At 45.7% G+C, this 14,132-nt stretch overlaps 1 protein-coding gene and 1 non-coding gene across 2 annotated transcripts in view; both read right to left on the bottom strand.

Annotated features, from left to right (window-relative positions):
- PDE6D (phosphodiesterase 6D) overlaps positions 1-10,331 on the bottom strand; it is a 34,250-nt gene extending 23,919 nt beyond the window's left edge. Inside the window, exon 1 of the mRNA XM_050307874.1 lies at positions 10,166-10,331. Within this exon, the coding sequence (XP_050163831.1) occupies positions 10,166-10,215 (50 nt within the window). The 5' untranslated portion in view covers positions 10,216-10,331. The remainder of the gene's footprint in view (positions 1-10,165) is intronic.
- TRNAE-UUC (transfer RNA glutamic acid (anticodon UUC)) lies at positions 230-302 on the bottom strand. The gene has a single exon. It is a non-coding gene; the product is annotated as a tRNA-Glu (tRNA).
- Positions 10,332-14,132: the final 3,801 nt, after the last annotated feature.

Here is a 14,132-nt window from a genome sequence, read left to right on the forward strand (position 1 = left end):
TGTGAAATAATGGCCAGTCTTCGCGAGCGAAGATCCGGGGAAGGTCTTTCCACCTTCCAGCCTGCGCATTGGATTTTTTAGGTGAGACACAGTGTGCGCGGAACTGAGCCCACCCTTTAATCCTAAGGTTCATCTGCCGGGGCCAAGCGAGCTTGGACGGTGGCAGCGAGGTCCTTAGGACGTAGGTGGGTTGCCTTTAAGGGCTAACGAGCCCCACCTGCCCGGGAGTGGCCCTGACCGGGAATCGAACCCGGGTCTCCGCGGTGAAAGCGCGGCGCCTTTACCACTAGACCACCAGGGGCTGCTAATGTGAAATACATTGATGTAAAACTCTGAGCATGTGACTGTGATCACCATGACCTCTTGAAGATGGAGGTCTGTGCCCAAACCAGCATCTCTCTGCTTTAGCATGCACTGGAATTCAGATGAAAAACATTATTGTGGGGACACAGTAACGAAACCTCTGCTGAAAAGACAAAAAAACCAATGACCTCTATTCCTCTGCACTGCTTCCAAGCAGCTCTTATAGCTTTCACTGTCAATAAAATCTACGGTTATGTTTATACTAAGTTTTAAATTTTATTATTTTAACAAGCTTGTAGCTGTTAAATTTTCAGAGTATGTTAAATCAGATTTTTATAATTTTAATCAAAATCTATTAATATAGTTTTCAGCTGAAGCAGTGCAATATCTTATTTCTACTGTGAAAAAGAACAGCATGTATAAACACAATTAGCTGTAGTTCACAAGTTGATTCTTTCAATAGTGGTATTAAGAAAATAATAAAAATGTAGTTATTGAAAAGCTAGACTTACAGCTGATAGAAATATTATGTTTATAAAATATTATTTTGGTGTTTCAAAGTGTGAACTTTAAAAGTATTTATGTTAAGGTGAATGCTGAGGTGGAAAGGTTCCACACAAATGCTCAAAAATGCCATAATCAGCATTATCTGCACCCTTTACAGGTGTAACTACACTAAAATACAGTATTTTTTAATTTGAATTTGCACCTTTCCAAACATTCCATTGCCTCAGTCAATGCATTTACTATCTCAGAACTGGCAACACTAGGACAGTTCATGCAGACAAAACAGGAAAACAAGCACTACTGTTTTATCAGTGCAAACAAATTCAAGAGACCTTGTGAACTGTGAAAGATTTTCAGCTGGCCACTGGCAGGGCTGTACCTAAATGAGAGAGGACCTTACCAAGGGCAGTATGGCTGGAGGCCTTGCAGAGCAGAGGTCTGTGCTACAGCTGCCTGCTGATGCCTCACCTCTGACTTGTACAGAGGGGGAGAAGGTGCTCGTGGAGGGATTGCCAGTGGTGGGAGGGAGCTTTGCTCTTGCTCTCTGAGAAGCAGACCTCCAAGAGGTAACTGGGTTGGGGCAATCTTTGCTTTTGTTTTGCCAAGGGGTACTTCGTTCAGTTCAGGCAACTTTAAAATACATCTATAGGTTTGTGGAGGTGTTTTTTTTTGTTTCAAATTCAAAGGAACTTATTCCAGTGGCAGAATCGAAGATGCTCGGAGAACCAGGGAAGCAGTTTTTCTTTCTTTCTATGAAACTGAAGGTTAAGGTCAGTGTGGTAGTACTATAATGCAGTTCCCCTTGAAGGAATTGCAGGGGGAAGTGCATAAAATAATTCCTTTCTTGAGCTGTTTAATACTGCTTTTTATGGAAACAGTGTAACTGTAATGATTCCTAGTGGATTAATGAGGGTGCCATAAATGAACAGCCCCAACTGGACTGGGAAGCTTACTGGCTTCTCCGTCTCTTTCTGGAAGGAGTATTAAAAAGTAACCTGTTTGCTCTCCAAGGCTGCACAGGCTTTTTAGCCAGTGATTTCCTATGTCTGGTTCATCGAGAGCTGCAGGAGAACAGATCTCTAGTGGTTCTTGCTGCACGGTCCCAGACCCTGCTTGTGACTTTGCCTGGTGACTGGGCAGTAACTTGTCACAACAGCTCGACCTGTAAATCTGAAAATGAGGTAACTGGGGGTGGTAACCTGTGCCCTGCACAGCTGCTGTGACAGGAACCTGCATCAAGAAGAATGTAACAGCAGATATTTTTTGGATGTCCTCTTTGCTCAGAAGCAACACACCACCGCCTGGACTGAGATATTTTTTTAGATGTCACTTAAAGGCTAGTAAGGTTCAAGCAAAATAACAAACAGAAGGACTTTTCATCTCTTTATTTCAGCTTCTGGGAAATGAAGTAACTTTACTAGAGGAACAGTGAAGTCTTAAGTTGGACTGTGATTGACAGGCAAGTATTATAATGCACTAAAAAGTCTACCCTACAAACTTCAATTGGAAGTCAAATGTCTAAAGCACCTTCAGAAGATCCGCCCTATTAAAGGCTGGTAGGTATTTCTTGGTGCCCCACTTCCAGAAGGGTTGGTCTATGCCACCATATGGAGGTACATTAATGGGGACAATGGTTGTTCTTCTAGATCCCTCTCTCTCTGCAAAACTCTTCCTTGACGAGCAGTAAGAGTGTTGCAGAACTCCCTCTAAGCACAGATAGCAACAGTCCATGCCAACATACGAATGAAAATGGGATCTCCCTTAGAGAGAGCTCTTTAAGCATTTTCCCATACACAGAATTTTTATTTAAAGCAATGCAAATAGCCAGTTTTTCCACTGGCTCCCAAAATAGAATTTCCTTTGACTTTTGAAACCGAAGTGACTTGACATTAACTCTCTGCTTCCTCAACAGGCTGTCCCTGATCAGCAATTCTGACACTTAAAACATCAGATGATTTCTTGGTTCTGGGCACGTGTAACCTTCCTTTTGAAAAGGCTTGATTTAAGTCACCTGAAGAGAGGAAAAAAGAGGCATGCAGGCAATCTGCTTAGATGGGCTGTACAGTCACTGGTGAGTGAAGTGTATGATCCTCCCCATTTTCTGAATAAATAGGAAAAGATGGATGTAATCAGCTGTTCCAAGGACCAAAGGAGCTTCTGACTCCCTACAGACTAGATGAGGGTTATGTACAGACTGACCCATATAAATACTCTTCTATAGAATTACTTGCCCTGTATTCTCAGTCTCCCTAATGGAACACTATTGCTCCTAGTTAGTTATGCACTCCTTTCAATACAGGAGTGGATACATTTAATAACACTGCTTTTGTGCACTGCTATCCCAAAGGCTGACTGAAAACAAAAAAGCATTTTCCTTTCTCTTCTTACCTAAGTCTACCATTCTCCCAGTCATGAGCATAATCAATTCAAAGGCTCACTCACGGCTGAACTAATCTGATACTGTTTCCCTTAAGTCTCTTCTATACAGAACATTTCTGTCACAGTGAGAACTCTGTTCAGGAGAAATGTGACAATGGAATCTCAAGTTGATAATCACAACAAAATCCTGGCTGTCAACTAGGATTTAGCAACATGCAGTTGAGCTCTGGCTCCTATGAGGAACCTTGGCTGCTGTCAGGTGTCTTCTGGACAGAGCCTCCAAACAGTCCTACTGTGTCTACCTGGACATGAGGCCAAACAGCTCTGGAAGCCGCAGGGTAATGCCCAATGAGCATAGGGGGACATTCCCTCAAACTGCTCTGGGAGTGATGCTACGGAAATGACAAACCTCTGGTTTCTGTGGTGCTCCTGATGCAGTCTCAGGGTAAAAAGGCAACACCTGAGAGTGGTTTTTAATATTCAGTACTTGCCACTGCAGTTTATTGCACATCAGGAATAAACATATGATGTTTAGGATGTGAGAGCAACAGATGTGCAAACGTCACCCTTTAAGGGCTTAAATAACTAAATTTTAAAAACTCTGCTGCATTGATATGCAGGGAAAAAAGAAAGACAAAATTCAGTGTTGCCAGGTGGACCTTAAGAGATCACGATGTTTGTTACCTGTACCTGGAAACCTAGCACACCTCCACCTGTACAAACCTTGACTATTAGATGTAAATCAAGCATTGGTTTATCTTTAATGGAGGCTCTGAGCTCAAATTTAAAGAGATAGGGAAACATAAGAGGGTTACCTTACGTAATTTGGGAACTCAAAGGCAGAAGCCAGAGTACAGCAGTCTGCTGTCTTAAAAACTTAATGTAAAATTTTGACTCAGTATTTTTTACAGATCAACTTAAATTCAGAGATAAACATGTAAGAACAAGTCAAATCAGCTTCCATACTCAGGCTGCTTTTTTAACAGAAAACTTTTTTTTTTTTTTTTTCAGAAACACGGGAGACACATCAGATGTCTGTACAAAAAACCCAACCCTGAACTGTATCTGTTTAATTTGAGGATTTTTTGGATACCTCCCCTGCTCGTCTACATCTGTGTAGGCTTGGCTGGTTTCGTACATGTTCACTGTGAAGATGTGGGGGGTGCGGGGTATGGAAGAAGCTCTATCAGTTCTCACTTGAAGGATTAAATTACTATCTTCTGCTCTGTGGAAATTCAAATACTGTAACAACAGCTGAAGCATAAGGCACCAATGACTTTCAAGGATGCAAAGAGTAACTGATATCTTAATATGATATAAAGGAAATAAGGGAAAATAATTTTGCTAATGACAACTGCATTATTTTAAGTACTTCCCTAGGCTGGCACCAAGTAAGCAATTAAAAATACTGAAACCATAATTCCAGTGAAATGCCGGATGGGAAGGCTTTGGAGAGATGAAAGAATAAATCTTAGAAATAAAATTCTAACAACAAAGTGCCAGAGCAATATTGCTGATTGAAAAGAAAAACCTGAACACCAATGTCAATTTACACTTTCAAGGTGATGTCAGTTGTATTCTGTGTAGCACCTGGCAACTCCTTTGTGTCCTGTGGCAGTGGAGCTCTGGATGCCCCTTCCACTGTCAAGGGCACAGAGCCCCACTTCCAACACAACACGAGTATTGTGTTATATCTGACATGCAAACAACTGACTGTAGCTCAGTCAGATATCAAGTTAATGCAAATCACAGGTTAAAGCGCAGTTAAATATTTATACTTTTTCAAATGAAAGTTAACAAGGGGGAGACATGAAGTTTTTGGTGTTCACTGAGGAACCAGCCAGGTCAAACCAAACCTTGTGAAATTGCTCCTGTTTTGTCTGCAGCTCATGACTCAGTCATAAGAAACATTAGGAGTCTGTGTTTAGCATGCCAGAACTGTAAATCATTGCACACTGCAGAACTTCTGTCAATGCTGGAACTAATTCTGATATGGGAAAGGTACCTTGACCACAGTCATGGTAGCAACTACAAACTGGCTTCTGTGTGAAACTCTGGCCTCTGAAACAAAGCCCTCCCAATGCTGCCACGGTGGGAACTTGTTCTGCAGTCAGACTACTGGGAACGTGGACAACTCTTGCATGTAAAGTATTTTAAGTTTTGTAGAGAGTAAGATGGTTCTAAAAACCAGATAGGGAAGCACAAACCCTTGTTTTCTAGACTCATGCAGTTTTAGAACTGCATAAGCACAAGCTACATGCAAGTTCTGCTTTGGCTCTCTACAGAATACATGGCCCAGCTTCCAAGCAGTCCTGTTCCTTCTTTTAGCTGGCCAGTGTCTCCTTGTAACCCATGAATTTGGGGGTTCATCTTTCTATTCCACTGCAAGAAGTCTAAACAGAGTGAGATTCAAGGAAGTGCAGAGAAGAAACCTCAAAACAAAGGGAAATCTTTAAGCCAGTTAAAGCTGCTACCTTGTTAGTTTTGTAAACACTGCAACAGATAAGCATTTGAAGTGAATAAGCAGCTCAGGATCTACCAGCCTAACAGGGAAACTGGAAACTCAATTTGATGTGGCTTCCACGTAGATTTTTCAACTTCAGAGTGCTGCATCAAGCTAGTTCAAAACTTCAGTGACTATTCCAGGAATTGACAGACAGTTCCTGTGTGTACAGAAGACCAGGTAGAAGTTGGAAGTCTGTCTGCAGAGCACTATAGAGTTCATAGATGCTTTTAATGGTTTCTGGTGTAACTGTATTTTCACTACAGCTCTATCCATCTTTTTAAGAGGGTAATGCTCTGCTAGCAAGATTTCCTAAACAGACAAACAATGGTGAGAACACTGGAAGAAGGTACTGGGAGCTAGGAGGATGTTGCACAGGGAACTTTGAGGACTGCAGAAAGTGGACCAGCCTTTGACATGTGAAATTTTGCCTATGAATGCTGGAGTGCCCGAGTGTATGTTTATACTAACCACAAGCACTGGTTTCATAACCCTGTAATTGTTCTGACTTACAGTTAATGTTGTCTCTTCGTGTTTATGCTCACCATATTAATTTGTTTCAGGAGACTTTTGAAGGACAGTAAGATAGACTGCAAAGCCTTAAATAGAAGTTCATGGAAAAACTTATCTTAAAAACTAATAAATATTTACAGGGCAAGCAACAGTATGGAGATTCAATTCTGATGGGACTCCTCTGTACAGAAGCAAATAAAATAGGTGATATCTTGTTTGACTTGTAAGATTTAAAACAGAAAGCAGATGTGCTTACTCATATGTTGAGAGGCAAGACACGGCACTATAACCACGCTGTGAGAAACAACTGAGTCCTCTGGGTTTTCTCCTCTTTGCTGTTCTGGTTGAAACACCAAAGAAGTGCATAAAGCAGCTGGACTGTGGTCCCTCAAGAGTTGGATGTGAATCCGTTGTTGCAAGCCATGACTGGGTATTTCTAATCTACAACGTGGATGCTTTCCAAATGCTGGCAAACCAAATTAAACACAACTGTCTACAGCGTCCTCATTCTAGTGAACGTAAGTGCATAGAAAAAAAATTTCTGTGCTAGTTCATCTCAGAACAAAGGTACACAGGCAACCCACAAACTGCCAAGGGAGTCATTGGGGGGAAGCCATCAAAAACCAACAACCCTGAGTTCTGTTAGGGAAGTCCATCACTGGGGTAACTTTCTTACGATAAAGAAAGTTTATCTTATGATAAAAGATGCTAAATACGTACATTTAATAGTACATACTAACTCTAAAAGACAAAATGACAGCCTGAGATCTGAAGAAGGTGTTAAAAGGGTAAGTGAGGGTCAAGTAAAATGCTGTTCTGTAGCTTGACAGAGTAACTGTCCCATCTTCCGGAGAAAAGAGGCATAATCTAATTTCATGCAGTTGAGATGACAGGACCAGATGTGCATAAATACTTGCAGAAATAAGACTTGGCTAATACTTCATAGGAATGGAACTTCAGTTACCAAGTGAACTGATGTTGCTTATAGCCAAACCACGTACTAAACTACCTGGAGATATTCTATTGGGTGTAACAACTGCTGTTCAGGTGAGTGCCTTCAGAACAGGGAGCTGATGAACACACAAGCTCTGTTAAAAAAATACTGTTTCTGAAGAAGTGAAAAGCGGTGAGTGTTTGCTGTCTGCTTTCAGTATTTTCCTGTACCACACTGACTGGACTGTCACTGTTCAATTTTAACTGGTGCCATAAAAATTCTTAGTATGAATGTAATTAAGTACAATATCCTCATTTGTAGGCAAAAATCAAATATTTTTACCTTTGGTTTTAATATTTTTAAAATAGCCAAATCCATTAGAAGAGGGAGCAAATGGTTCTGGCTTGAATTTTGGGACATTAGCCACAACATGTTTCTGCACTGGTGTCATAGAGGAAGGAAAGACTATCTTTGCATTGAAATTAGAGGGTGGATTTGGGCTATGATTTAATTTCCACAGCAGCACGTCCCAATCAGTTGGAAAGCTTGTAATTAACCTCTTCTCAGGAACCACAAGTAAACAGAATTGTTTGAGGAAACTCTGATTACTCAATATGAACTGGACTTCCAGCTAGAGTGCCTGTTCCTGTGTTAAAGTTAGCAAGCACTTTGGAAGCCTGATTCTTCAGTGATGCTTTCTGCCCTAGCAACTGATCTTGCCACACGAGGAATCCAATGCACACAGCCCCGGGGGGCAATGCTGTGCTCGTTTCTTGTGCTAAAAGCAAGGTCAGTTGGAAGTGCCAAGTTTGCAGGCTGTGCTTAAGTTGGTAGAGTTGAACTCCCTCCCTCCTGGGAGTGGAGGAAAAAGTTTTCAAGTACTCAAAGTATAAACTCAACACTGTTTCAGAACACATTTCTCTCTTCCTTTCTATTAATTAAATAAGTGTACACAGCAGTGGGGTGGGTGGAAGATAAAGCACCTCTAAAATGCCACGGTCCCTGCAGCACAGGCCTGCTCTCGGTCAAGGAAGGGGAAGTCTGAGCTGCTGTCTGCCTTCCAGGGAGCCACAGCCGGGCATGAGCAGTTTCCTGCTGGGATGGCGTGGTGTCTCAAGGCTTCCTCATAAATGAGGAATGTCTGTTCAGCCACTTTTCTGGATTACCAAAGGCATACATAGATGTTTTTCAACTTGCTAAAAGTTCCAGTTATGAAATGCTTCTCCAAACTTTCCTGTTAGTGAGACTTTGTACTACATGGCCCTGTGGTAGCTATCAAAGAACTCTAGCATGTTTTTGGAGAAGAACGTCAAGGTTGTGCCTAAAACTGTCCTGTCAGAAGTAAAAATAATTTTTTTTTGCAAGGACAAGCAAAGGAAGACTGAACTTGAGCCAATTCAACAAAGACTACATAGTATTTCTGATAAAGCTTCTGGTCCACGCTACGGTTGCTTGAGATCATAGAGGTTTTTTGTCTAAAATCCTTCCTCTCAAAGACCAAAATACATTTTCTGCTTAAGCCAACAAACAACAACAAGGGTTATTTAATCCAAAGTTAGGCAAAAGCCTTGATGTAAATTCTGCTATCCACCAAAGACTATGTACAAACACATGCAAAAAGCACTTGAAAGTTTGTTCCCTAGGCTTAACTTTCCAGGCACTCCTCACTTCCACCAACAGCTTAGTCTGGTCTTGTCAGAAGCTTATTCTCTTCCTAATTGCCAGCACAAAAGGTTTTTAATTTATGTTTTGACAGCTAAAACACTACATCTTCATAAATACAAAAAGCTGCCAATGGTGCCAGCGCAGAAGCAAAGGAACCAGATGCAGCAGTAACAGCTGGGCGAGGCTGCAGTGATTCTATAAAAAGTTAAGAAAAGCATCTGCTTATAGTTTGATAACAGCTATCTGCCTAAATCCAACCTAGAAAATCAGATCCTGCTACAGCTGGCATAGAGATTATGAACATCTCGCTGAACCAAAAAAAACACCACCCTGTTTAGAAATAATAGGTTTAGATCAAGAGGATGTTCCCTCCACTTGTCTTTTTCACTGTAAAATAGAAAATACAAACCAACCAACTTACAACAATTTTTTTTTTGTCTAAAGGTCAAGCTAGCAAGCTTGCCTTTGCCTTCTAAGCTTAGAAGAATTTAGTACAGTAAAATACACCACGTGTAAAATAACCTTCCACCCTTAGTTTGAACGTGGGCCTTTAGGTTGAGCCTTTCTCACTTCACTGAAATCCTGAGTTGGAAGGGTGCAGACAGGCACACACTCCTCTTCCAAGCTCAGATCTCTCTCACTTCATCAGCATTAAATTCATATTGAGATAACACACACATGAAATGAGAATGCTTTTTGAAAGCCACAACACGAAAAGTTTCAAAACGAGCTGCACAGAAAGGCATTAACAGCTAGAATACATCAGTGTTAGCAAGAAAAGACACTGCACAACCAACACATGTGCCAGTACCTCACGGCATGACAAGGAACAAGATGTTCAGTTGCTCCTGGACCTGATGACCAGGTATTTCCTTTCCAGACAGAGGTGCTTAAGAGGGAAGGGATCAGATCCTCCTGGCGCAGAGCTCCTCCACCTGCCCTCTGTAAAGCTGTCCTGGCTGCGGGCGGGGGGCTAACGCTGCCTGGGGCCGCCGCCCCCGGCCCAGCCCCTGTCAGCCCGGGTGAGGGCCAGGGGGGCGGCGGCCGCCGTCGCCACCGCGGTGCGGCCTTTGCCGCGGGGACCCCCCACCCAGCCGCCCCCCGGGGAAGGGACGGGACCCCGACCCGGCCCAACCCGGCCCCCGGCGGCTCCTTCCCCGCCCCAGCTCCCCTGCCGGCCCAGGGCCGGTCCCAACCCTGCGAGACCCCCCAACACCGCACCGCCGCCGGAGAGCGGACGCCATTGAGAACCATTGCGTTTCCATGGCAACCCCCCTCCCAGCCCAGGGCCCTCGCCACAGCGGGGCGGCGATCCCCGGCCGCCCCCCGCCCCGCCTCGCGGCCCCCCGCGCGGAGGATACAGCTTGAAGCCGCGGAGGATCTCCTTGGCCCGCTCGTCCGTGGCCGACATGGTCCTGCCGCGCCGCGGGCGGGCGGACGGGGCTGGGCCGGGCCTGGCGGGAGCGCGGCGGTGACAGCGGCGCCTCAGGACCCCCCGCCCCTCTCTCCCGCGCACCCGCCACTGCCCGGCGCAGCCAACCCCAGCGGCCACGCGCCGCCGCCATGGCCAATCACCCGCCGCCGTCAGCTCTCCGCCCCGCCTACTGGCGCTGGAGTGACAGCGCGGCCGGCCAATCAGGCAGCGCCCTCCCGCGTTCAGGGGTGGGTGCGCGGCGGTGGCCGGGACGCCGTGGCCGGGCCTGAGGGCGCCGCGGGGGAGCGGTCGCAGGACGGGCCGTGCGAGGAGCGGCGGGGTCGGGCGGTGCCCGGGACACCTCGGTGGGGCGAGAAGGCACCGCGGGCCTGGTTACTGCCCGCCCGGCGGCGGCCGAACGCCCCCGAGCCGCTGGGGCTGTGCTGGCGCTGGTGCTCAGGGGTGGCGGGCCCCTGGGGCTGCTCGGCGGAGCTCCAGCCTTGAGTCCGAGGCGTGCCGGGGACCCCGACGTTCGAACCCAGAGCGGCTTCAGGTGGAGATATTCAAACCCCACCTGGACGAGTTGCCATGTCACCTGCTCCAGGGGACCGTGCCTTGGCTGAGTGATCTCCAGAGGGTCTTCCCAACCCCAGCAGTTCTGTGATTCTGTGTGTCACAGTGTGTCCTGAGGCCAGAGCCAACAGGACCAGCGTTGCGGAGGTGGTTTAAAATAAATAGCGTGCTTCCCCTGGAACAAAGGCGGCCTTCTTTGTGCTGCAGAAATTTGAATCATAGAATGACTGGGGTTGGAAGGGACTAAAATACCATCCGGTTCCACCTCTCTGCTACGGGCAGGGGCACCTTCCACTGGAATAGGTTGCTCAGAGCCTCATCCACCCTGGTCTTGAACGCTTCCAGGGATGGGGCATCCACAGCTTCTCTGGGCAATCTGTGCCACTGCCTTACCACCCTCATAGTAAAGAATTTCTTCTTTATATTTAATCTAAACCTGCTCTCTGTCAATTTGGAGCCATTCCCCTTGTCCTGTCTGTACATGTCTTTGCAATAAGTCCCTCTCCAACTTTCTTGTAGGACCCCTTCAGGTACTGAAAGGCCTCAACAGGGTCACCCTGGAGCTTTCTCTTCTCCAAATTCTCTCAGCCTTTCCCTCATGGGAGAGGTGCTCCAGCCCCCTAATCATCTTCATGGCCTTTATGTTTTTGTAGCAGTCATTTGTGGGGGAAAGTCTCAGGTTTTTTAGCACATCCCAGGAGACAGGCTATTCTTTAACGTGAACAAATTAACCCTTCTGTTAACAATCTGAGTGCAACTGATACAAAGCACTGTCATGACGAAGGCAGCAATTGTAACCCAGGCTCAGAACTGGACCAGTGAACAATCAGGGTGCCATCAATACACTCACTCATGACTTGACTCGCCTCCAAATCAGCCACTGTACAAAAGTGGAGAATGAGAACATTAATAAAGGCCGTGTTTAATGCATAGGGACAAGGCCACTGCCAGTATCACCAGTAAGAGACCTTAATAAAAACAGGCAGGATTTATTTCCATGATGCATGTGATTCATGCTCAGTTCCACACCGCTAGTTGAAAGTGTATGAAGGGATCATTTTGAGTCTGGGCTGAGCGCCAGGGGTGCACTATGCTAATATATATCTATCTTGTATTAAACAGTCTTTCCTGGGTTTTACCTAAGCTGTGGAATTGCGTGCTGTCTAAAGAGAAGGGACTAAAAGGCCACCGAGGAGAAAAGACTGATGAAGATAAAAGACAAGCGAGAAAAAAGCAGACCTGAAGAAGGCAGAAACAAATGGTTGTGTGGGGAGGAAGAGCCTGCCAGGTGGAAATACGACATGCTGGTTTACACAAGACATAAGGAACTCGATCCTGCCTCTGATCCTTCATCCTCAGAGATGAAGGAGCCAGAGGCCAAATGGATCTTGAGGTGAGGAACTCCTGCAGTGTTGAAGGGCCTCTGTACCACAGGGGTAAGAATGTTCCTGGAATTTTGTGTTGGAACCTTTGTGGTTTCTGGCCAAATCTCAGAATTCCCAAGTGCACCTTGCCGTGTAGGGAAGCACAGGCCTCTCATTTTTGAACTTCTGAAAATCACTAAAGAGCTCATGGCTGAAGTGTGAAGCTCTTGTGACTACTTGAGGCAGGAGCAGCAGTGGAACATGTGACGGCACAACCCAGAGTGACAGAAACCCTGGGTTCTCCTTGCAAATCCTTGGGCTGCATTAACACAAACAGCACCTGTCTTACAACAATCTCTTTGCAAGAAGGTTGCTGCAAGTCTCACTGTCCCTTGGTGCCACTTTGAACTGAAAACTTCCCCTTTGCTTTTGCATCTTGGCAGGTGTGGCAGCTTCTGAGCTGGCCCTGCAGGTGAGAAGGCACCTTCAGCCTGCTTTCTGCTTCCCCAGCAGCTGCTCTCTCGAGGTGCAGGTAAACAAGCTGGTGTTTCTGCAGAGCAGCATAATTGGGGGATAGTTTAATAAACTGGGGCTTTATCTCACCCCAAACCTGATGGAAGAGGTTGTACAACCACATGCAACCACCCAGACACCACTCTTTGCCTTGCCAAGGTGTGAGGTGAGAGTCCAGTGAGCAGCTGAGTGTCTGGATCCTGGGAAATGCAGAGAGTTTGACAGCTCCTATCGCTCCATGCTCTAGAGGTGTGTGCTGGCAGCTGCAGAGGTCACGAGGCTGGAAGGAGTAAGGATGAATGGATGAAGTGTGGGGGAAGCACACACTGCATCTGGGATGATGTCAGCATTTAAACAGCCGAGCTTTCCCCTAGGGCTACTGGCCGTTCAGTCACGTGCAGGTGCACCTGCTCCTGCTCCAACAGTGCTGTGGTGCCAACAGTTGATTTTATTTTGCTGTAAATTGTTGGGAAGTAAAATTATTAAGACACTTCAGGAACCAGGTCCTAATCCTGTCAGCTTAATTTAGTCTAGTGCACAAATTCTGAATATAATGTGGGTTATTGGTAAGGTCCTATGTTGTCCTCATGTACCTCTTTTCATGAGAGTTTTTGATTTAAAGCACCTCATTTATGAAAGATAAGGAAAAATTAAAGAAACATGGAAGTACTTCCCCTGTTGGCTCTCTCCTTGGCGAGGGTGTTCTCAAAGTCTGGGGGTCCACAACCCCACTGCTTGGGGACATTACTGTGGATTTATGGTTTCTTTGCTCAGGCAGTGCAAAGAAATTAGTTGTATTATCTGCTGCCTAAAAGAGACCTGGACTGTAGAATCACAAGGGGAAGAGATGGGCTGAGTCAAGAGATAATGCCAACATTAAAAGATAAAATGGATTAACATCTCCCTGCGCAGGACAGGCCCTCCTGGCTGACCTACATGGGGCTTACAGCTGATTTTTACCCACAGGCTCTAGCAAGAGGTTGCAAAACCAGTCCATGGAAAATAGCTCACAATCATATATTTCCATTTCTATTTCAGCCTGGGATCTGAGCTTTATCAAGACTCGAGACAAAGGAGGCCATGCACTGCTTGTCCAAGGCCACTGTTCCAGCACATCTGGGCCAACACAAACCGTGGGGAAGGGCCTGGTTAGGATGAGATTAAAGAGGTAATTCTCCCTCCCTATGCAGATGGGAGCTAAGTGTGGCTTAAGTAAATTACTGAATGGCTTGTTATAGCCCTGGCTGAGTTCCCTTGCTGTGCAGGGCCTGTTTTTTTACATCCAATTTGCTTTGAAGCCCAGAGTGTCCCAACAGCATTCCAACACCTGCATCTCTGCGCTTGTCTGACATCCCTTCTCTGGACGATGGGACCCTGGGGACCTGCTGTGGGTGGCTCTGAGGCACAGGCTAAGCCCCATCAGTTTCCCTAATAATTTCTGATGTTCATTCCTTGAAAGCTCCC

The sequence above is a fragment of the Myiozetetes cayanensis genome, unplaced genomic scaffold (assembly GCF_022539395.1).
Source record: "Myiozetetes cayanensis isolate MyiCay16 unplaced genomic scaffold, myiCay2020 scf13, whole genome shotgun sequence".
NCBI classification, from domain to species: Eukaryota; Metazoa; Chordata; class Aves; order Passeriformes; family Tyrannidae; genus Myiozetetes; species Myiozetetes cayanensis.